Consider the following 25,233-nt stretch of genomic DNA (forward strand, 5'->3'; position numbering starts at 1 on the left):
ATACAAAAAGCGGCACCTCCAGAGCGAGGCGTGAGGATTTCAACGATTTCCGCGCTGCAGACCTCTGCCATGGTCAATGGGCAAACAATTTTTGGTAGTGGGGGATGGCCGCATGCTATCCCTCGCATTAACAATTGAAAAAACAGTCACGATACAAGTATTGCAGTACTTGGTTAAAGTTTCGGTGTTTGGACACGGTGTAAGAATAAAAATTTAGGGGCACTTTGTTCCCCTAAAGTGCAGTGAGGCGAAAGCCTTTAGCGCATTGTTGCGGCTTGTGTTACTGATATGTAGTTAAGACCTTAATTAAGTACTTGCGCTGGTACGCATTCTGAGACTCCATTGAAGCGAGCGCTAGGAGGGAGGTTGCGCGGCACCCGACTCGGTCGACAGCTGCGAGGCGTCTCGCGCGGGCACAGCACGCGTGCAGGTGGCGTCACCTCGCGCATGAGCAGTGAACTACTAATGGGGTAACATGGCCTCCGCGGCGCGTGGAGGATTCGCTGCGACGATCGCGACGAGCCGAGTTGGGGGGGGGGGGGGGGGGTGCTTTTCCACAGCTGGCATGACGTCACGTACAGCGAGCGCCCCTCGCGGCAGCAACGCGCAGCTTCAGCATGGAGGATTCGCTGGGACGATCGCGACGAGCCGAGTTGGGGCCCCGCTTTTCCACAGCTGGTATGACGTCACACATAGGTCACGCTTAAGGTCAATGGTGGATTCTCCGGGACGACGACCAAGAGCGGAAACCTCGAGCAGTATTCCTTTCGCAATAATATCGGTGACGACACTGCCTGCCCGCCGCTGTGGAGAGCGTGTACTGTACACATCATGTTCGCCTTCTAGTACATGCGGGGGCGCCGTGGAGAAGGGGTCATTCGCTTGTGGCGCGGCAGACGCAGTTTGCGCGGCTGTCGGTGCCTTTTAGGCTGCGTTTGTCGGTGTTTTTCGCTGCCACAATGCGTCACAAGGTGTGGACGCGAGGTTCTCGGCTTCCACGTTGTGTTACGCAGCGTGCACCAACAAAGTTTGCTAGAACCAGCTTTGAACGCGAAAGAGTTAAAGGCCCTGTATCGCAGAAAAGCCGGTGCCGTCGGAGGCATTGGCCGTGAGCGAAAAATTCCAGAAGCATTAATAAATAAAACCGAGCACGAATTTGGTCGAGTTGGGGAATGGACATGCAGGGCCTCTGGAGTGCGAGACGAGCACGCTAACCGCTCCGCCGTGCCAGCTCTTTTTTTTTTGTATTTATTGCCTCTTTTGACAGTTTACAACAGATCACAAACACGTTCTGCGCTGCACTGTTAAACATCAAGTGCGGACATGTGTTTCCCTCACGTGAGAAAATCAAAACTGTTTCAAGGAACACAACTCTCCCATTTACTCGATAACTTCGTCTCCAAAACGTAGCTCCTTGTACACTTCACGCAGCTTACATACGTTTTCTGTGAAATAATCTCGGACATACCGCGCATTTTCATCGCAGTGTCGCACAAGCTCGATCGTTTGGAATGAGAAATGCGTGTCTAGTGAATACGGCGTCCTAGAAGGGTGCTTTTCCTTCACTTACGGCTTCACTGCCGCGTTTCTTCCAGCCCCGCCGTGGTGGCTCAGTGGTTAGAGCACTCGGCTACTGATCTGGAGTTCCCGGGCTCGAACCCGACCGTGGCGGCTGCGTTTTTATGGGGGCAAAACGCTATGGCACCCGTGTGCTGTGCGATTTCAGTGCACATTCTGAAGAGTGTTAGCTAATTTGTTTTCCCCAATGCTATCGACAAATTTAAATACATCACAAAAACGACGATTCATTTGGTACCACCCGCATCCCTCGGCGATCACTGGTTGGCCCGCCATCGTTCTCCGAAGGTCGCCCTCTATTACGGTTTTGAGGACCAAAGGTCGTCGGTACGAACCTCTCACAAACAACAGGCTTCAACTCGAGTAACAACTTTATGCGCCACACAGTGTTCACTCGTTTGACACCACTCCGAACCCTCTGAGACAAACGGGTAAGCCACAACTTTGTCACCAATGGCGACCCCATGAGGCACTAGTCTCGGCACCCGCTCAAACGGTATATATATATATATATATATATATATATATATATATATATATATATATATATATATATATATATATATATATATATAGAGAGAGAGAGAGAGAGAGAGAGAGAGAGAGAGGAACGCCAGCGTAAGCAGTAAACCGGTCACGGTGCGAGCCTGCCGACGGCGCGCGCCCGGTCATGTGATCGGGCTTGCATTTTGTTCACCTCAGATTTCCGGCCGTCATCTTGAAATCTCGGACAGGCAAGAAACGTTCGAATACGAGTAGTAAGAGCCAACGCTCCTAAATTAGAAGGATCACCACCGGAGCGTAAGTATTGGGAATGGGCGGTAATTTTGGTCAGGTGTTCCAGCCGGCTTGAACAGGCAGACAACGAAAGCCGGCCAAAGTGCGCCTAAGAAGTGGTATCACATGACACAGGTGATAGCGGTAACGATTATCGCCTTTGTCGTTGCGCGCGCGCTCACTCCCTAAATTGTCGTTTTCTCTATTTTGGGTGCAGACGATGAAAACCATCCAGAACAACGACCCCGACCTGCAGACAATCATGGCTTTGGGATTGTACGATTTTGACGCCCAGGACGCCTTCCAGAAATACAAGGATGTTATCAAAAAAGTGGCCGAGTAAGTTTGGCTCAGTTCGGTCTGCCAAAAGTAACCGGGCTGCTCTTAACGCGGAAATTCGCTGTTGATGCAGGAGCGACACTGTAGTGTGCTCGAAAATGTCAGTGCATGATAAAAAAAAAAGTTAGGCAGAGTTTAACCACTGTTATACCCAAACGTCAAGCGATAACACTTTGACTGTGGCCCGGGCCAAATTTGGAGGTTGTCATCGTGTCGGGCACGCACAATTAGGCTTGGACATCGCTTCTGGTCGAAATCGACGAAGGTCGAATTTTGGGAGGCCTGGGCCAAATTTTTGGAAAGACCCGGACCTAGTTTCAGGGTCACCATCGTGTTGGCCATAGTAATATTATCCTGGATATCGATTTTGGTCCAAACCTGTAAGGGTCATATTTAAGGGGGTTTGGGGGTGAGAAGGCCAAATTTTGGTAGCACCAACGTGCTCTCAATACTGAAATTAGCCTTGGACATTGATTTTAGCCCAAATCGATGAAGGCCGATGAAGGTCAAATACGATGAAGGAATTTCGGTGTGGAGTGGGCCAAATTTGGAGGTCACAATCGTATCGGGCTAGCAGTGCTGTTCGAGGAACAAGCGGGTATTAAATGGGATGTCATAGAGCTTAGTGAGGCCAGGAGGACAGATGAATCGTACGCAGTACAAAGCGGCGGGCATGTACTGTGCTACCGTGGATTAGCAGATGGACGAGAACTAGGTGTGGGATTGCTCATCGATCAAGATACAGCTGACAATATAGAGGGGTTCTATAGTATTAACAAGAGGGTGGCAGCTATCTTAATTAGGCTTAACAAGAGGTACCAGCTGAAGTTGGTGCAGGCCTATGCGCCTACATCCCCATGATGACAAGATCGTTGAAAGTTTGTGTGAAGACTTGGAATCGGCAATGATAAAACTAAAAACACAGTGCACTGTGCTGATAGGTGACTTCGATGCAGGCTGGAGACGAAGCAGTGGGAGATTATGGCATAGGCTAGAGAAATATCATTTGGATAGTTATTAGTAGAGTTAGCAGCGACAAATAATTTACGGGTCAATAATACCGTCTTTCGCAAACGAGAGAACAGGAAGTGGACCGGGAAGAGCCCCAATGGTGAGACTAAAAATGATATAGACTTCGTACTATGCGCTCAACCTGGCATCGTGCAGGATGTGGAGGTCCTCGGAAAAGTGCGAAGTAGCGAATGGTAAGGTCTCTAATATGCCTAGACCTGAAGAGGGAACGAAAGAAATTAGGGACGCGGAAACCAAATAACTAGTTAGCGGTAAGAGGGAAAGTAGAGGGATTCAGGATAATGGGGTAGTAATTACTCATTGGCATCCACCCAAGCGCAGCCATACGGCTACAAAGGAAAGCTATACATCTTTCTTAGAAGCTGCGTAGCTAATGAAAAGGCTAACGAAAATAAAGGAATTTTTCTTTAACCTCAAAGTTTCTGAGAAAACTGTATAGCTTTCCTTTGTTGCCGTGTGGCTGCACTTGGGTGGATGCCAATGAGTAATTACTCCCTTATTACAAATCTACTCCACCTTGGGGGATTCCCCTAAGCATTTGACCAACAGGGATTCAAGATATCGCTGCAGAACAGATATTAAGCCTTAACTCGGGAATACGAAATTAACGTTCAAACAATGAACGGTGATCTCAGAGCTGTCACTACGGAGTGCGCAGGAGATGTAGGCGGTAGGATGGTTCGACAGCATACCGGCCAGCTATCTAAGGAGACGAAAAATCCTAAGAAACTCCAAGACATGAAAGCGTCTAACCCTACAGACAGAACAGAATAGGCAAAGCTATCAAAGAATTAATAAACGCAATGTAGCCGACATTAGGAAGTTTAATATGGAGAAAATTGAGCATGATCTCTTGACAGACGGAGGGGAAATTGTGCTAGAAAAACTAGCCACCCTGTGTGCGCAATGCCTTATGACCTCGACCGTACCAGAAGCTTGGAAGAACGCAAACATTATCTTAATTAACAAGAAAGGAGACGCCAAGGACTTGAAATATTACAGACCGATCAGCTTACTGTCCGTTGCCTACAAGGTATTTTCTAAGGTAATCGCAGATAGAATAAGGACAACCTTGGACTTAACCAAATGAACAGGAAGGTTTTCGTAAAAGATGCCCGACAACAGACCATATCAACACTATCAATTGGAAAAATGCCTTGAATATAATCAACCCTTTATATAACGTTCACTGATTACGAGAAAGCATTTTACTCAGTGGAATCCGAAGCAGTCATGCAGGCATTGCGGAATCAGGGTGCAGAGGAGTGAAAATACTGGAAGATATCTAAAACGACTTCACAGCTACCATAGTCCTTCATAAAGTGAGCAATAAAATTCCAGTAAGAAAGTGTGTCAGGCAGGGGGACACGATCTCGCCAATGTTATTCACCTCCGTTTACAGGAGGTGTTCCGAGGCCTGGATTAAGATCGGTTATGGATAAGAGTTACTTGAGAATACTTAAGTAATCTGCGATTCGCTGATGACATTGCCTTACTAAGTCACCCAGGAGATGAGCTGCGAAGCATGATCAATGAGTTGGACAGGCAGAGCAGAACAGTAGGTGTTAAAATTAACATGCAGAAAACCAAAGTAATGCCCAACAGTCTAGCAATGGAGCAGCAGTTCTCAATTGTTAGCAAGGTCCTGGAAGTGGTAAGGGAATACGTCTACTTGGCGCAAGTAGTGACCGTTCATCCGGACTATGAGATGGAAATAACTAGAAGAATAAGAATGAGGTGGAGTGCATATGGCATGTTTTCTCAGATCATGAATGGCAGTTTACCAATATACCTCAAGAGCAAAGCGTACAAAAGCTGAATCTTACCGGTACTCGCCTACGGGGCAGAAACGTGGAGGTTAACGAAAAGGTTTCAGCTTAAGTTAAGGACAACTCAGCGAGCCATGCAAAAGAAAAATATGTGTAACGTTAAGAGATCGGAAGCGGGCAGAGTGGGTGAGGGAACAAACGCGTGTTAATGGCATCCTAATAGAAATCAAGAGACAGCATGGTTAGAACGCAGATCGGCAAGCTCTCCCAGGAGACGAAACAAACCTTGAAAGCCCCTAATCCCACAGAAAGAACGTAACTGCAGGAAGAGTTACCAAACCTAATCCATAAGCGCTAGATAAGCGGCATAAGGAAGTTCAATATCCTGAGAATAGAGCATGCTGTGCAGAATGGAGGGAGCGTAAGACCAGTGAAGAGAACGCTAGGCACAGTCAAAAATTTAATGTATGCGTTAAGAGGCAAAGAGGGCGATGTCATTAGCAATCTTGATAAGATTAGCAATCTATACAGTACGGAATGCAATCAGGACGTTAATGAGAGCGCCAGTGGTCGTAAAGCGGAACGGATTGGATACCGAGAGAAGGGAAGCGTAGCAGGGGGCTGCAGAAAGTTCGGTGGGCGGATGAGATTAGGAAGTTCTCAGGCAGAGGGTGGGCGCAGCTGGCGCAGGACAGGGTTAATTGGAGAGACACGGGAGAGGTCTTTGCTCTGCAGTGGCTAATAATGATGGTTATGACCGTGTGTTAACTTTGAGCATTGCTGATTAGACATCTGCATGAAGCTTTCGAAAATGTGATCATGACTGAATTTTGGTGCGCAGGCCTTTAACACCTTCAATTTGAACGTATTATTAGTATAATTACGATAGCCGCCACCCTCTCTTCAGTGGTACTTAATTCCTCTTTGTTGCCCGCTGATGCCTTCTTGATCAGGAATTCCTCACTAACTCTTGTCTGTCAGCTAAATATTGGTAGCGTAGTGTATGTGCCTGCCTTTTAATACTCTGTATTCTTAACCTGTCCTCCAGAGCACACAAGCCTTGTTACATCCCATTTAATACCCATGGAGTCCTCCTGGTGCCATATTCAGCTAGGTCTGCTGCTACCGCACAATTACGATACCTTATCATTTGCCCAGCGGTTCCCGACATTTCCTTCTTACTTGACAGTCGTGGTGATGCACATCTTACGCACGTTCCAACTCTATTGGTAGACGAGCGCGGTCTCGACTTGTGCTCAGCCATTTAGCTTGCATTCTTCGCAACATAGTTATCAAAATGTCTTCACTAAAGATATACAGTGGGCCTAACAAGTTTCCGGTATGCCCTTGTAGCATCGCTGTGCAAGCAAAAAAGTTGACAACGTGCTTCTATCGCAGTACCTTCAAGGTGGACACGGTGATTGCCATCTCCTCGGTGGGTTCCATACCCGATGACAAGACCTGCTTCGCCGTTGCTCCGATCGCCATTGACGCCCCGAACAAGAAGTTCCCGAGGCTGGTGAGTAGCAACAGCTTCTTCCCTGCTTACATTTTTCCACTCGAGACAGGAAAACAGTAGCGCCAAATACCCCACACATAGAACAAGAACGACTTAGGACAAGCGCTATCCTAAGTCGATCTTCTGCTGTGTGTGTTTTTCGGCGCTGCTGTTTTTCTGTATCGAGTACAATGAACCATCTAGCCCAAAATAAGTTCTAGAAAATTAGATCTTTCCAGTTTGAGCTATGCCTATTCATTATGGAAGTCTCGGCTCGATAATCTGCCTTGAGCTCCATTTTCTTTTTTGGGAAAGGGGAGGGCGGTGGGGGGAGGGGGCGGCCATGCGAGCGTTGTCAACTCATGTCTCGACCTAACCTCGTCAGGAGCGCTCTTCCTGTGGCGGTGTCTCTAATAGTAAGACTCAGAGACACGGCCACAGGAAGAGCGCTCCTGACGAGGTTAGGTCGAGACATGAGTGGACGCCTCGATCGATACGCCGACGTTCCCGACGACATCCGTAAGACCCTCCAGGTCAGCCCTATACCGAAAAACACGGATCCGAATCTCCACGCGGCCAGGAGACAGGCGCGGGCAGATTACGTAGAACGGCATCTAGCCAAGCTCGAAAACACGGTGTACACGGACGCAACATTATACCCGTGGAACAGCAATTCAACATACATTAGAGCAACAGCCGCAGTGGTAGACAACACAGGCAAGCTGATTACCTGCGCAACCACCGGAAGCTATACGGTAGCTGAGGCGGAGGAGGTCGCCGTGGCGCTGGCGGCGGCTGAAGGCTACCGGAGAAACAAGTCACTATACATCCTTACGGGCTCAAAAGAAGCATGCAGAAACTACACGAAAGGTAGAATCTGCAGAGCCGCTCTTAATATCCTCCGTAATGTATGGCATCTCAAACACAACACAACCCACGGGATAATCTGGATTCCAGCACACACGGGAATAGAGGGTAACGAAAAGGCGGATAGCTTAACTCGCGAGATCACGTACCGAGCTGAGCAGCCACATACTCTGGGTCACCACTATACCGTTGAGATCGGATATTCGGAGATATTGAATTTTCACAGAGGAAGGAGGATTAGATACTCTCATCCGCATAAGGCTTAACACAGCAAGAAGCAGCTAGTTGGCGGAGGCTTTCTTTAACATACACATCCTACACAAAATGTATCCTACACATTTCAGGGACACATGCCCGTGGTGCGGGGCTACCCCCACGCTATACCATATCACCTGAGAGTGCGAACGCAACTACGCATTCCTCGAGCTGGGAGGACTGGGAGGTCCTGCTCATGTCTGCAGACCCGACACCGCAGCTTGCTGCGGTGACTCGGGCTGCCGACGTCATGTCCCGGCATGACCTACTTGATGCAGTGCGGGACCGCGCAGTGGCACAGGGACCCAGCTGGGTCTAAAACTCACTTGCTCAATAAAGTTTTTCCTGTCTGTCTGTCCACCAACACAAAACCTCGAGTGCGGAGCAATGGCAGAGCCGGCTCACCAGCTGCGAGCTCACTGCCCAAGGGGCACTAGAGCAGTACACAAGCGAAGCAGCTAGGCTCAGTGGAACCCTGGAATAGGAGCCCAACTTTGCTCTCTGTCTTTTCAGATAGATATAGCGGATTATGTCAGTCAGCTGCGTGGTTGCAGCGCAAACAAAACGCACGTGGGAAATAAGAGCAATCGCATTAGTTAAAATCGCGTTGGCACATAACATGCAAGAAGGAGTAATTCTAAAATCATTGTATAGTATTCATGGGCGCTGCGATATTGAAAACTTTGCGCCGTTTAGCTATCGACCCTGTAACGATCGCCGTGCTGACATTTGCAGCCTGCCGCAGCCCCGTTTGGCACAGCGGGAGCTGCCGTTAGTTGTTCTGCCTAGTGGCAACTTTTCACCGTTCCTTGTAAGTGTACTGCTTATACTGAGAAGAACATTGCTCTGGCATGATTTTATGCGAAGGCATAAAACCAACATCGGAGAAAGAAACCGGCGGTGTCCGGAGTTGTATAGGAAAATCCTGATTGGCTGGCGGGCAGTGACGCCATCAGTGTGGTCACCTGAGCGGAGAAATGCCATTGGTTGGAGGAACGCGACCTCATGAGCCCGGTCATGACGTCACCAGGCTGGAGAATGCCCACTGGCTGGAGTGAAGCAACGTCACAAGCCTCCACCTTACCAACCGTGGAAGGTGGGAGGTGGTGTACGGGAAGTGCCCGGGAAAAGAAAGCTGGGTCAAACAAGTCACACCAGTCACTTCAGGCCAATGCTTCAACGTTTTCGAATAGTATCGCACTGCCAACTAAAAATAAAGTTAGGTGTCGATCTTGCACAAGGTAAGCATCAAATCAAATCAAATTTATTTTTTTCATTACATATATACATAGTAGGAGCTCTTGGGCAAAAGCTGCTCGGGGCAGCTTGACGAGGCCCAAGAGACCATAACAAGGTAGAGCTGTGCTGATACATGGTTGTAATATGGCAAGAAAACAATATTATATGCAATTTTATATACAGGGAAACCCGGCTTGTGTGTGCAATAAAAAAATGACTCTGTATAGAAGTGAGCATATTACATGTTCAAAAACCAACTATCCTACGTAATTTGTATTTGTATCAGTATTTGATAAAGAAACACAATGTGATCAAAAGCTGGACAGACATTTAAGTTTTTACAATGCATTTAAACATTGTTCCCGCTAGTCGTTTCTTGTGGGCTTAGCGTTAAATTTAAACTTGTTTAACAGTACCAACACTCCCTGAAAGAAGTTGCAATGAAGAATTAGGTGTCTCAAGTTTTTTTAGTCTACTGTAAATCAAGCTGCCTGCTGGCTCATGGCAGACCAACTGGTATCAGTGTACTGCTACCGCATGCTTGTGCGCATGCCAGACGTGTGTGAGATAACCATCGAGTAACGATTCTAAAGCAACGACTCGGTTGAAAGCAAGATGTTTGCCGTGTTGAAACAGAAGAGCAAGAACTGAGTCATGCTGCGTCTACATACTTGTATTTTGCCATGTCTCCGGAGCAACAGAAATCTATAAGTAATACTGGATCTATACAAAGAACATTCATTCTGATTCCTTGCAAATACTCATGCGTAATGCTTTAGTTCAGCCCTTAGAATGTCGGCAATGTGATGGTTCTAAACATGGACTGCATTTTCGCCACTCAGTGCAGCTTCTACTGATGCCTATGCTGAAGCGGCGAACACGCACTCTACACTCAAATATTTCATTAGCAAGCTTGAAATCATATGATCACACACTTGAACACCTTCACTTGCCGCGAATGCAGTTTGAATGGGCCATTTTGTATTCACATTGCACCTCGTGAAAAATCTTGTCTTTGTACACACGTGCTCAAATTTTCTCGCCACATTAGTAATTAAATCGGTTGGTAGGCATTGCCTTGTAAACTCAAATATTTATATGTAGCCCAATGACTGCGTGAAAGTGGCCCAACAAAGCAACCACACCACGTCTATTGGCGATTTTTTGGAAATCGACGGTATGCTGCGGCGGCGCTGTGAACTAGTCTAAGAAAGATGGACAGCGCACGTCAACATATGTCTGCTCATTTGAGAGTTGTTCGTCGGCGCATTCAGACGTTGCAGTGATTTTGAAGCGAAAAACTTCACTGCGCTAGGTAAAGCAGTGTCACATAGACCGGAGAATGACTTTGAACGACCTTCAGTCCGACCACGTTAGCTGTATATGACCATATGGAGTGCAGTTATGGCGTCGAACCCATGACCCCTGACCTTTACCTTTAGTCTACCTTTAACCCTGAATTGACCTTGGAGATTTTGTGATCATGGGGTTGACCTTTGACCTTCAGAACATCCGATGGGGTGATGTGAAGCCACGTGATGACATCCGATGGAGGTGTCGTAAGACCATGTGATACTACGTCATAGCCACGTAGTCATGTAGGTATACTAATAGAACGGCTGTCGCGAGCGTGTAGCGGAGCTGCCATGGACGAGCGTCAGACGCTTAGTAAGCGTGCTTGCTTTTCGCTGAGTACTAGAGTTTGCCAAGTTGAGCCACTGCCAATTTTTCTGTCAAAATTTTGGCGATTCTCACGACATAGACACTACACACTTCGGCAGTGCCGCGATCCTGTCTACGGAGAACTCACCTTGCTGATTCCCGCTGCGTGCTGTTGGTGCGCCGCAACAAGCGCTTTCGAATGTCGTCCGAGGAGCGTCGTGGTAAAAATAAAGCTCGGCAACACTGCTGCGCGCCTTTTTGCACGTCAATGAGATGAAAAGCCAGGAGGTATCATTCCATTCCTTAACCACTGCTAGCGGCTCGAAAGAGAAAGTAGTTTTGGGTTCAAAAACTTCAGATTATCAAGCCAGTCACTGCGGCGATGTCCGTAAGTTCGCGCCGTTTTCAAGGAGCCGACTTGTTTTTTCTAGGAAAGGACTCGGTGCCGTTACAACCTTCCTGGGTTTTACTTGAACGACTAGAGCGATAATTGAGGCTGGTCGTTGTAGTTGCTACTACCGCAGTTCAATCGCAATGCACCTCGCCGTGACTCAAGCTGCCATTAATGCACCGACATTATATTTTTTCTTCTCTGCGTGTAAGATTTTCGCATTTGCTCCTCTTTATTCTGAACACTCATATTCCATGGTACGAAAAGTAAAACCGCCTAGGGGCCAACGCGCCGAGAGACGAGCTCATATTTGAGAAAGTATTGACCAGTGGGCAAGAAATAAAGATTCAGGGCCTAGGCGGCTCAAGTTAACTCGCCGGCAAAGGGCTGGTTTACGCGCTGGAACCAATCGGTTAGTTGCAACTGATTATTTCTACGCGTCGGTGTTAGATTACCGCGAGGTGAAAGCAGTATCTAGTACCTGAGCCGTCCCGCCTCCGAGGGCGCGCTCCTACTCGATGGTATACACTAGAGTAACTAAATAAAGACTTAGAGTACCGGCACTCTTTTCTCCTATTGTTCTGTGCCGCCGCCACGATCATTGGTCAGTTTGCATCACGTGATATTTGTTTACACTGCGACGGTTCATGGGGGCTGCCATTTTGTGGCTTATGCGTTTTCAGTCGGGCAACTGTGGTAGTCCTAGTGCTGCGACGCTGCGAGTGCTGCCGGTGACCGACTCAGTGACCAGGGATTCCGCGCCTCGCAGCATTTCAGCTGCACAAGAGCATACGAGGATGCCGTTTTGCTGCGTTGTTGGCTGTTTCAACTCGCAGAATGATGGAAAACGCTTCATGCGCTTTCCGCTTTCCATGCCGTACGGCTACGATCACCGCCGCAGCGCAGGGTGGCTAACAGCGTTGTTTACAAAATGGCCGGGCCAAAGTTAGCGGCGATATCGCTGAAGCAGCAATCTGGCAACAATGATAAGCAACAAAATGGCCGCCCCTGCTTACCGCCGTGCTACAGTGCTCTAGAATATGGGTAGTGGGTTCAGGAGCCGGCGCGCTCCATGCGATGCAGTGAGGCGGCGAGTGTCGACAGGTCCCGGATGTAAGCGGTGGCGCTGTTGTAGCGTGGGCTGTAGGCTCGGCGCGCCCGCGCGCGCGGCTAGCAGTCCCGCCAAGCTGCCTGCAGCTGTTTGTTGCTTTTTGTGCGGTGCATTTTTCCTCTTTGTGAGTTCGCGGCGTTAAGACTACGGTCATGCCGAATCGTCGGCGTCAACGGCATTGTTTTGCTCCCGGGTGCAAAACGGGATACCAGTGGACGAAAGGCGATCAGCCGTCGCTCTTCGCTGTGCCAAAGGATGAGAACCGACGGAAGCAGTGGGAACGCAACCTTCATCGAAAAGATAAGGTTTTGGACGAAAACTGCTGTGTGTGTGAGCTACATTTCGAGCCATCATGCATTGTGAGGGTCTTTATACACATCATTGACGGCAAAGAAGTCCGCATCCCGCGTGGAAAGCCGGAACTTTTACCCGATGCGGTGCCAACTTTGCTGCCCAGCTATCTGTCAAAGAAAACACCGCTACAGAGACCACCTAGAAAGAGGAAAAGCACAAGTACATATCCTAATGAAGCGAAAAGACCACAAAGTAATGCTTCCGACGTTAACAAGGAATCGAGGTGTCCGGGCATTGACACTGAGAGTAGCGTGTTGGCGAACGACCAAGACCCTTGTGAAGTTGACGAAGCATCGGTGCCGGACGATTTTTCTAAACTGGATGTTCCTTCAGAATACTGGAGCTGCCATCGCATACCTGATTACAGTGGTACTGTGTACTGCAAGCTAAGAATGGGCGAAAATCAATGCGTGGAGCCAGAGAGTTTGCAGTGAGTTTACTGCAATTTGTGACAAACGAGGGTTGCTCTACCCGTCTCGTGTGCTTTTTTTGATGGTGAGAAGGCTGGAAAACCTTTTCATAACTTTTTTTAGTCAGGAAAAGCTGTGCAGTAACAGCATAGTAGATGTTATGGTGCTGGGAAAATCTCAGATTTCATGTGGTGTAGGGTGCAGCCAGCACTCAGAAGCGCTCACAGTCAGCATTCTCAAGTTTTATGTTTTGACAAGGCTGCATTTTTATGTTAAATCAATCAATGAGTCGCGAGAAGCTCGCAGGAAAAAGAAGCTTCATGCTAAGATGGGCAAATAAGTGCTCATAGTCGCGCGGCTAAATGTACTGTGCAAACAAGAAAACACGGCATTCCTTTGAGAAATTCAAGAATATGTCTCACACTGTGCATAGTTGGAGCGCTGCAATAAAGGAGTGCTTTGTTTTATAAAAGTTATTTTATCTTGTCTTGCATTCATCAGCGTTTATACATCGGCGGCAATTGACCCTTCGTTTTGATGAAAAAAATGCATGCATCACAACAACAATTAAAACAGGGGCATGAAATCTAAAGTTCGACGAAAACTCGTCCGGTCAGGTAGAAGATTCATGTAAAAAGGAAAGGAACGCCGACCAAAGGTTGTTAGAAAAAAAGACTTTTCGGCTTCCCTACGGAAGCCTTGATCAGAGTTATCAAGGCCTCCATAGGGAAGCCAGAACGTCTTTTTTAACAACAACCTTTGGTCGGCGTTCCTTTCCTTTTTACAAAACAGAGGCATGCATACCACACTTAAAATTATCGTATTCACATATAGTACGCTGTACACACAACGGTCTCTAAGTGAAGCGTTTTTTTTTATTCCAATTTCTTGTTGCCCCGCCCCTCTACTAAAACACTTCCGATGGCTCAAGCTGGAGTACACTCGGCCACGTTTGCCGACAGCTTCGAGTTGGCCGCTGGATAACCCCGATGATCGATAGAATGTTTGCTCCTCTCCCTGTACTCAGCCTTTCCTATGGGTGGCGATAATACTAGTATGCACTAACGTTGAAATATGGGAGCCGTACCTGCAAAAGAGCACGATCAGCGTTGCGAAGCATTAACGGGGCCGCTCGTCCGCACCACCGCGCTATCGGCTGTTGGCTACTACTACATCTAATTTTCTTTATTCGCCGACAATATCTGTGTACAGCTTCACCTATTTGTAGGACCTGTTTTAAAAGACAGAGCCTTGCTTATTTCAAGACGATTCTATGCACAGCGCGCATCCAAGGCGCCGCGCGCCGCATTTCATACAGCCCATGCTCTGGTGGCGCCATCTGGTATCGTCGACACAAGTCGCCTCACCGCTGGCCGCTCCCTGAACCCACTACCCATATTCTAGAGCACTGTAGCCGTGCTGCAGTGATGGTACTCTAAGTCTTTATTTAGTGACTCTAGTATACACGTTTTTCGCATACCGGATACGTATACCGGTTTACCGGACCCCTCCTGCGCACGCGCACTGGCATTGTTGGCGCCAGAGGGAGCCACTGTGCGTGCACTGGAGGGGTCCGGCAAACAGGTGTACGTCTACGCTAATCCCTCTCCGGTATGTTAAAAGCGTCCAATATTGAGGCCACGCCGCGACTTAGAAATGTGAGCAGGCTTGTATTGGGACACTACAGCTGTCTTCTACAGAGCAAACGAAACAGAATTTTACAGCAGTTAGTACTGTTTCGCGCGTAATAAACAAACCATCGTTGCCCGGTTACTTTTGGCAGAGACTGTGCATTCGGTGTTTACAGCTCTGAAGCGGTGAACTGCGGGACAAGCGCCGACGTGCTTGCGCTGGAGGGAAGCTGCGTAGAAATGAAAACTCGAAACTGGCACCCTGTTTTTAACATAGCACTTGCGCGTTATGACTTGTCCCGCAGTACACCGCTTCAGAGCTGTAAACACCGAATGTACAGTCTCTGCCAAAAGTAACTGGGCAACGGTGGTTTGTTTATTAGGCGCGTTGCGAAGCACTTATGGCACCCCTTAAGCTCTGGATTTGCGTAATGTAAGATGAACCCTTGTCCTCACGTTTTTACACCTTCCGGTGTTTATAGGATGCCGTAAAACTGCATTATACGGTCGAGAATCGTTGTGTGTTGTGTTGGGTTTTATGGCGCACAAGCAACTAAGGCCATCATGCGCCAAGCTCGAGGTATAGGCGAAATCTCTGGATAATTTTATAGAAATGTGAAAATTGTCGGTGATGCAGAGTGCTTAAATACTTAGAATTACCTCATGATGATGAAGAAAAAAGATTCTAGGAATGGGTACTATTAAAAACATTTAAATTTGGTCGGGTAACCCCAGCGGCCATCCTTACCAGGGCAAGGATCTCGAGGCTCCCAACCAACAAAATAAAGACCTCACCCTTTTTCTCAGAAATGAGAATTGGCTGAGGTGTATCAGGCGAAGTACTGGGTCATGATTTAAATATTTTTAAGAAAGCTAGCTTCTGTTAAAAATCTTAAAATGCAAGTCATGTCCACAATTGCATTATCACTCAAGAGTAGTGCTGGATGAAAAGGGATGCATTGATTATAAAACGGAGAAAAACACTTTTTCCGTAGCTTTTCCAGTTTAGAGCATGAAATTAAAATGTGATTGACTGTATAGTTCATCTCCGCATGTACAAACTGACACGTCTTCTTTCTTTAGCAGAAAGTTGTGTGTGTGACCTATCAGGAGACGGCAGATAATCACCTCCTTGAAACGTTTCTGGTGCACACATGACTTCCATTCACCTAGGACTGGTTTTATTAACCGTAGTTTGTTATTTAGTTCGTTGTTCCAAGTGGTAACAAGGTAACAATGTGGGCGAGTTGGTGTGTATCATACATAACTTCACCAGCGAAAGAACGGGACACCAGGAGAAGAAGAAGACAGGACAACGCTGGACTGACAACTGAAGTTTAATCGAGAACACGTCCTGGGTCACCAAACGACGCATGCGTATCAGGCTCACAAAAAACCCCTAAAAGACAAAAAAACCTATGTGGCGAATCACCCAGGAGAGGATGCACGCACCATAATTGGCAAACAAAAACAAACAAAAGGCACAAAAAACACATAATTTCGTATCGCGATGGCCAGTGAGGGGAGGAAGCCCAAGAGCTGCACTGTGAAGCATGCCAACAAGTTCGTTGCTTGTTCGACTCGTGTCGTTTACAAGTTACCCCTATCATGTGGTAGAGTGTACACGGGCCAAACTGGCAGATGCGTTAATGACCGGGCACGAGAACATAACAATTCCCTGAGAAATTTACCTGATCAGAATAATCTCCCACGTCACTGCAGGAGTTGCAAAGACTGCGTTCCAGCTTTTAACAACATGTCAGTCATCGGAAAAGGAAAAAACAGGGAGGAGAGGGAAATCCTGGAGGCCTACCATATTAGGTTGCAAGGCAGTGACACATGCGTCAGTGCACCGTCTTTATATCTCACTGACAAGGAATTTAGATTCCTTAGCAAAAGTGTACGAGTGCAAGGTTGACAGGCAAATTGTGTTTTTTGTGCTTTTGTGCCTTTTGTTTGTTTTTGTTTGCCAATTATGGTGCGTGCATCCTCTCCTGGGTGATTCGCCACATAGGTTTTTTGTCTTTTAGGGTTTTTTGTGAGCCTGATACGCATGCGTCGTTTGGTGAGCCAGGACGTGTTCTCGATTAAACTTCAGTTGTCAGTCCAGCGTTGTCCTGTCTTCTTCTTCTCCTGGTGTCCCGTTCTTTCGCTGGTGAAGTTATGTATGTTCCAAGTGGACTGCCATTTTTTTCTTGCTTTACTATGTAGTAAGTTCATGCAATCTCTATAGGGCATATTTATGTTTTTAATTTGCTTGTCACAAGCTTGAGCAGCATACAAATCTGCTCTTTCATTGCCCTTTATGCCGACATGACTTGATACCCAGCAGAGTCTTATGTTTGGATCGACCTTGGCTCGACTAAGGCGTCGCCTGTAGTAAGTGAAAATCGCCTATACGTGCCATATATGAAAGTTATAGAAAAAGCAGTGAAAAGCACTGAAATCGCGACAATTACGGTAGTCTAACCTTTTAAGCGAAAAGATTATCTGCGCTAGGTAAAGCAGTCTTTGAGCAGGCAGCACAACGACCTTGAAAGAGGTTCAGCCCAACCAAGGATAGCCGTGTCTGACCATGTGTGGTACAGTTATGGTGTCGAACCCTTGACCTATGACCTTGACCCATAACCTTTAGTCGGCCTTCCACCTCTGATCTTTGAACTTTGACACTGGGTGACCTTTGGGTTGACCTTTGAACTTAAGAACAATCTACGGAGTGATGTGAAGCCACGTGATGAGTAACCAAAGCAACGTTTACAAGACGGGGTTAAGTTGAGGAGTTCAGTTTAAAACTGGTTACTGGGTTCATGTAAACACCTCAAAGTCGGGTCCGGGAGTCGAGGTAGCGAGTCCAATCAACTCCGCTGCAGGGGGTGGGTTGACTCGCTCGACCTCAACGGCAGGTAGCATGTAAACCGGATCGAGTCGAAGAGTTTAGTGGGAGGGGAGATCATGAATGCGAACGTGTTCCTCGCTTCTGCCGTCATGCCTCCGAGACAGTGGTGCGGCGCCACAATCTCGGAGGCTGCCACTGCCCTCTCCCGCTGCGCTGCTCAACTCTTGGTGTCGCTGCAGTTTAATCGGTCTCGACTCGCTGAAAATCGAGTCCATGTAAACACGCAGTCGTTGATTTCAGGTGACCTTGCTCAGCTCGTACCCTTGACTCGACCCTCGCTTTCGGGTTCATGTAAACGAGGCTCAAGTGTGCAGAGGCTTTTTCTCTGAATTCCAGGGTAAGCCAAGTCAAGCCACTGACAATTTTTTTGTCCGCTTTTTCTATTTTTTTTTTGCCGAAGGCTGCTCTGGGACCCATGTATGCCATAAAAGTACATGCTGGACGTTAGAAGCGCACAGAAAATGATTGGGTTCGGAGGCCGGCGTACTACTGGCGTAGCTTGCGCTAAGTAAGCCGTTCGTCCGCCTCCTTAGCCACATACAGGAGGGGTGATCCCCTCGCCTTTTCCGCATATTTTCTCCCCAGGCCAACTGTGTACTGAAAATTACAGAAGCTTTTTTTCATATAATTTCACGCATCCGTCTTTCACCTTATTATAGCCGCACCGGTATCTTCACCATTAACCGTCCGCTGCTGAATAGTACTACCAACCGATAGATTTGCACGTATTCGCAAGGTTCGCATTAAGCCAAATCTTATGAGTGTGAAAATCCTCCTTTTGCGACAAAAAAACCAAAGCCTGTCATTGCTGGTTGGATCCGACACGTTTCCCACTTTCGGATGGTTGCTGTCTGGCCAATTTTCCCAAGATATGAGGAAAATGGTGATGAAAGGTAATCACATATCTAGAAGTGTGCGTTGACGTGAAGACGACTGGGAATAGTCAACAGACACTAGAGGACAATATATGGCGTCTCAGTCGTTGCCTCTCTCCCCCCCTTCTTATCCTCCAACCTGAGTGCTTATCATCTTACCCTCCCAAAAATGTTTTAGACAGTCTTCTGTCTATAGACTTCTGTCTATAAATTCTACAGACTTTCTATTGACAAATCCCAGGGAACAGTCCGCAGGCAATACAAACGCTATAGGTACGGCAGCGGTGACCGAGTGGTTGAGCATCCGCCTCGCATGCGGAAGGTGCTGGGTTCGATCCCCTGTGCCGCCGGGCACCTACCAGTGATACGATGGTATAAGCTTTCCCCTGGCCTGGTGCTTTGGAAAATGGGTCTTTGACTCCACCTTGAGAAATCGAAAATAATGGCGCTCGTGGCCATAGATACCCTTGCTCCATAAAAATCCATAATCATCATCACAATTGCTATAGACAGTCTATAGATTTATGGCCATACATTTTCAGCAGACTTTTTTTATACGCAGTCTATAGACTATGGATAGGCGAAAAGAAATGTCTATAGGAAGGCAACAGAGTCTTTAAGAAGTCTTTAGACAAAAATATTAAAAGTATATGGGCACAAATCTTTAGACTGTCTATAGCATATGTATGGACTAGAGACTGTTGTCTATGGTTTGTCTATAGAGAGTCTATAGACTTTATAGACAGGTGTCTGTGGACAGGTGTCGGTGGACAGACAAAACTACTAAATGTATATGGCCACAAATCTATAGATTGTCTATAGACTCTCTATAGCATGTGTATTGCCTCTAGACTTGTCTATGGTTTGTCTATAGAGATTCTATAGACTTTATAGACAGGTGTCTGTGGACGGTCGAAAACTTTTTTGTCAGGGTAACTCACGCACGAAAACAATGTACTTGGACCGGTACGAAACTCTGGAGCCTAGGAAGTTTTCACGCTACTTGCAGCATTTGCACGAACTGCTAGGCACTGCTCAAAGCCTAGAACTGCAAAGGAGAAAGAAAAAAGGCTTCCACTTTTAGCCAATATCTACCCGCCTAGCTTGTGAGAGGTACAGTCTTGGTCAAAAGCTTTAAGGCCAAAGGCTTTTGCCTCACCCGCATAACAGAGCCATTGCGGCGCTATTAAAGATCGAATGACCTTTAAATGCTAGCAGAGGGTTTCTTCTTGCTGTAGAGAAGCTTCCTGCTTGGCTTGTGTTTTTAATGATTCGCTACATGGAGCATTCTAGGAACATTTATTTCGCTGCACTGAACGCTGTGGCCTTAAGTCTTTTGACCAAGACGTGTGGCACCCTTCAGCAACCAGTCGTAAATCACAGCCTAACTTTGGAAGACATTCGCGTCTGATACGCTCATGGAGCTGAGAGCAATGAGGTCAGGCCTTCTACGTTGAGTACAGCTGCTGTTGGGTAGATTTGCGAAAAAAATGTCCGAAATTGAGTGCATAGCGCTGAATTTCGGCATTTTGTTCCCGGTAATTACAAACAACGTATCCCACGCACATACAGTAAAGTCATTGTTTATGTTCGCGTGTTTACACAAATGTTTATGGGCATAGAGTTCAGTGTTTAGCTACTGATGAATTGCCAATTGCTGCAAGGCGCTCACACAAAACTTTCTCGTTGCATTCACTACTTTCCCAACGAACGGCACTTGACTAGCTATTGAGTGTATGTGTCTAGCCGCCTCTAATTGCTGCACAGTGATTGGTGCGTACGTGTGTCACCTTGATTCGATGCTAGAAGCCAGGTAGCAAGAGAAGGGATAAAAGTAATTATAACTTGCTTGAAAGTGTGTTCGGCCTTCGGGTAAAGATAAAAACCACAAGCTTCGTTTCCTACCAAGCTGATCGATGCTGGAAGCTAACATGACAGAGCCAACTGCGCAGATCGAGCACACCAAACTGGTGACCGAAGACGCAGCCTACAGCAACCCGAAAGCGATCGTGGGCCTCTCCTACCAGTTCGGAGTGCTTGCCTACCGTCTGCCTACCGCCCCCAGCGACCCAGCGGGCATCCCTAACGCCATGTGCGACGGCATGGCCCTGACCAGCCTGGACACAGTAAGTCTCACTCGCCGAGCTTCCCGCTCCCCGCCGCCTTTGCCGCGGGGCGCTGCTGGCGTATAGTACAGGCCACTGACGACGCCAGCGCCGCCATTCAGGGCAGCGGTCCCAGTCATAGAGTTTCTTACTATTAACTAGAGAGAAAGCTGGCGGCGCTGCACCCTAGCCACCATGGACGTTCTAAGCATTATGGGCTGGTGAGCTACTTGGTGCGGAGCAGTCGGATTTATTCGGAAACACAGAGTGGCGTTACTGAGATGTCCCATTCCGCATCCACGGCACGCTCTGCGCGCAGACGACTGGGGCGTGAAAGTAGTGTGCAAAAGCCATAGTAGCGAAAACGCAACAGCACATAACGCCAATAAAATGTATGTGCTTTCCGAAATTCCACCAAAAATCTTTAAATTTTTTAAGCGACAATATTTTTTTAACATATTTCTATTTAAAAGTGCGCCTGTTAAGCACGACATATTGGTCTTCGTGGTGTGCAATACTTGGCCAATAGGAGGGCAAGCTTTCTCTTATTTTGGTCAAACTTTACATGCTTTTCTGCTCGTTTGTTGCAATTTATAGATAGGATATTAAACGTTTATAGCGCATTCTTAATCATCGAACGAAGTTTATTTTTTCATTATTTTTGGTCAAAATTTGTGGTTCTGCAGTCGGTAGCTCTCCGCCCCATGATGCCTCGAGCGCCCATGGTGGCTGAGGTGGTCTCGAGGAAGCTCCATGCAAAAAACTCCCATAGACGGGGCGCCAGCTTCCCTGCAGGTAATGGTAAGAAACTCTATGGTCCTAGTTAATAGCCAACAGGGCAAATCCATGGAGTAAGCGCACTTACTATTCTAGAGCGAAAGCGGCGGCCCCTACCCTCATGCGCACCCTCTCGGCGTTCTTGCTAACCGTGGCGTCAGCCCCAGTCCAAATAACCCTCAGCTGTTAAGGCAACGCTTCTGAGTAGCCAGCCGTGACTCTGCAGACGAAAGAGAAGGCGCGCTTATCTGGCAACACCTATAATTTCTGATCATGTGATTCCAACCGGTGCTATGACGTCCGCTACAGAACATTTCTGCAACTTTCGTGAGATTGGAGTGGTCAGAAGTAAAAAAAAAAAGATCTTGTTATAAACAAGTTGCAATGCTTGCTGAAGAAATTTTGACTGGGCCACGAAGGCGCCGCAGAAGGTTACCGCAGCTGTGCTTTTAATGCCCTTAAGTAAAGCACGTAGAGAACGGTGTGTTAATTAGTCGATAGTATTGATATAGTGCCAGGAATGTTTAGTTCAAAAGCGACCCAATTTAATTATTACAGCCTCTGTGAGCTTCCATTATCTACACTCTAATTAGCCATCTGCTAATATGTAAGGCGACACCTTTCTGAAAGCTCTCGGTATGTTTCAGCACTGTCGCGCTATCACAGCACTGGTTAGAAACGTGTTCAGCCAGAATGCCAGACGAGTACTGCATGTATTCTGTCTGCATCACAAGGGCAAGATACCAAGAGGCGTTTCCATCATGGCTGCCACCCCCATTAGGGAAGAGAGAGGAGTAGGCATACAAGGTACATGGCTCATGCCCAAGCCGTAAAACGCGCTCGCCAAACTTTGCGGGCTGGCTGACACCACGGAAGGCGCCATCATGCTGCAGGTGCTTCTCCGGTTGTTTGTTGTCTAAGGTACCTTTTTTTCTGTTCTGCGGCATCGGCGTCGTCTGCGTACAACTTCGCCACACTGAGTGGTCAACATGCAGTGGCATCCTTCATGATGTCACCACAATGGACCACCTTGATTCGGTGACGCCAGCATGGCAGCATGCGGCATGACACGTACTGTGCCAGAGAATAACCGATTTAATATACCCGGCTGCAACAAGTTTCCGCTAATTCTCGCGTTACACAGTGAACTTTTTAACTGCAAGGGCTTTTAAGCGCCCGTTATTGGTCATGTCCATCAATTTCGGACAAAAATATTGAAAATCAGAAAATTGACACTGCTATGGAAATATTGAAGGTAATAGCCCATTCTTCTGACATGTATAAAAACCTTTCTTTTAAAGTACTTCCATCGGTCGCACTGAAAAGTTAAGTCTGCCCTATAGAAAACCATTCGGGAACGCTTTTGACGACAGCGAAAACGTGAGACTGCCGTCGGGTTATCTGCGAGTATGTTGATTGTTATAGTGAATTCTTACATTATATGAAAAAATTGCGTTCATAAATGGTGTCCCGTTCAGAAATACTTTTGCCCAGAATTGCTGGGTATGAGTATGTCATTGTCTGCCGTATTCGTCAGCGTAACCGGTGGTTGCGTTGCCGTGAGAACCACTCGAAGGGCGTTTACCGTGCAAGGAGGGGACTATCACGTGAGCGGAGAAAAATGTAACCGGTGGGTGGTTACCACAGGAACCATCGGGAGGGTGGTCACCTCGAAAGGTGGAGGGTATCGGGAGAGCGGAGGAAGCCCCACCATACCTTGGAAGCAGTAAGGTATGGCGAGAGCGTGAGTAGACGCCACTTGTCGGCGGTTGCCATGGAAACCACCTGGAGGATAGTTACTCTGCACGGACGAGGAGAGTTGCCACGAAAGGAGGCTTTGTGGCGAGTGCGTAGGAAGGCATAACCATAGGATAGTTATTATAGTAACCATCCGGACGGTGGTTAGCGTGGGAGGAGGATGGTGTTGCAATAGCCGAAAAATCCCCAACACGAGGATGATTACCACGGGAGGAGCAGGGTATGGCGAGAGGGCATGGCCATTAAATACTTATACGAGGCGTGGGGTTGTTCATTCTGATGGGACTGCGGACTGAGCCAAGCGCGCGTTAAAAAAAAAACGATTTATGCCTGACGTATTCTGCATAACGGCGGAAAAAAGCGGGAGGAGTGTTACCAGGCTCACGAGACTTTTGAAGGTTATCCTCCTAAGTTTTTAAATACCTTTGCGGAAAATAAGAACATCTAACATTGAAGAAGTGTAGCCGTTTTGTTTGGAGGCAAATTTGAATTTTTGTTCGCCTACACCGAATAAAAATATGCATTAAATACGGCATTTTATTTTTCAGTCTCGTGACAACCGAGCCATAGACTATTAACGACACATTACGGTGTTTATTTTTTTTTTCATCACCATAACTTTTCTTGTACATCATTGAAAAAACGGCCTATCGTAATAGCAGACAAGGAGCCCTTTGCTCGAGGTTAAAAAAATTGCCTTTTCCATATTTTTCCGGGTGATTCAATTTTTCTTTTGAATACGGTGCTGCGGCCTCGCTTCTGGGCTTAAGTTAACCTTAGAAAACCTCTTGTGGAAACAATATTCTTCTTGAGGTGTTCCCTACCGACAGCCTGATAGTTACAAGGTCTGATATTTTGCCACTATGTAGTTCACGCAGTTATTTATATGCCATATTGAGGGTATAGTGGAGCCAAAAACTGGCTGAAACTTGTTGGAGGATTTCAGCAGAAATGAAAACGTATTTCCTTGCACTAGTTGATAGAATCGGGTGCATTAATACCGTTGAAGATAGGAAACCAAACTTCAACTTTGTACCTGACATTGCGTGAAAAGTTATGCATAATGCATACTGAACTTTTATGTCTGGCTCCCCGGAATCCAGGAAAGCAACATCCTTGCGAATAAACTATTGCCGCGAATCTTTGCAGTGTTTGTTCATTCTTCAAATCGGCCGCCACGCCGCTTTATCGCTTTGTTTGCGACGAAAACGCGGCCAGATTTATCTCGATTGATCGCATCCAGAAGGAGTCAGTTCTACGTTGCTCCAGAATGTTCTAGTAACTTTGCACGCTTTATCTCGAAAGTTCGCTATCAGCTTTAAATTGAGCACGGCCGACAGCGGCGGGCATTCTGTTCGACGACCGCCGAGCACGCTTGTCGCTTTGCCGCCGCCGAGTGATTCAGTCCATTGTGGGCGCAAGTCAGCCCTATAAGGGTGGGCTCAGACGAGCGGACGCAAGCGCGGTTATCGTGACACGTGACGAAGCATTGAATAAACTTTGGACTTTATTTCCTCGTCATAGCGAGTGGAGACTGGGACTAAAGGTACCAATGACCTGACGAAAGGTCCCAGCCCCCTACAGTAAACAGTTTCGACAGCAGTGATAAGAGAAGGAAATACATATACAAGGCAAAAGTACAGAATTTATACAAGTACAAACATATTACACTTGTAATACGCACTACACAGCCACAATGCACACATAGCACAACTGCACTGTATATATTCATTTTGTGAACGGATGTACGTACATACAAACAGAAAATGGAACAGAATGACCCTGATCAAGAAAAGGAAACATCGGCTAGTAGCAATGCGGTTAACTCGCTTTTGAAAGTACCCAATCGAGCGCTAAAGTAACAGTTCCTCAACCTTGTTTAATATTTCAATTGACTGATATAAAAATG

At 47.1% G+C, this 25,233-nt stretch overlaps 1 protein-coding gene across 1 annotated transcript in view; it reads left to right on the forward strand.

Moving 5' to 3' along the window:
- The window catches only part of LOC144109715 (uncharacterized), a 54,870-nt gene that overhangs the window by 24,074 nt on the left and 5,563 nt on the right, over positions 1–25,233 (forward strand). Inside the window, exons 7-9 of the mRNA XM_077642513.1 lie at positions 2,573–2,694; positions 6,894–7,014; positions 20,637–20,810. Coding sequence (XP_077498639.1) covers positions 2,573–2,694; positions 6,894–7,014; positions 20,637–20,810 — 417 coding nt within the window. The remainder of the gene's footprint in view (positions 1–2,572; positions 2,695–6,893; positions 7,015–20,636; positions 20,811–25,233) is intronic.

Source organism: Amblyomma americanum, chromosome 11 (assembly GCF_052857255.1).
Source record: "Amblyomma americanum isolate KBUSLIRL-KWMA chromosome 11, ASM5285725v1, whole genome shotgun sequence".
In the NCBI taxonomy this organism is placed as follows: Eukaryota; Metazoa; Arthropoda; class Arachnida; order Ixodida; family Ixodidae; genus Amblyomma; species Amblyomma americanum.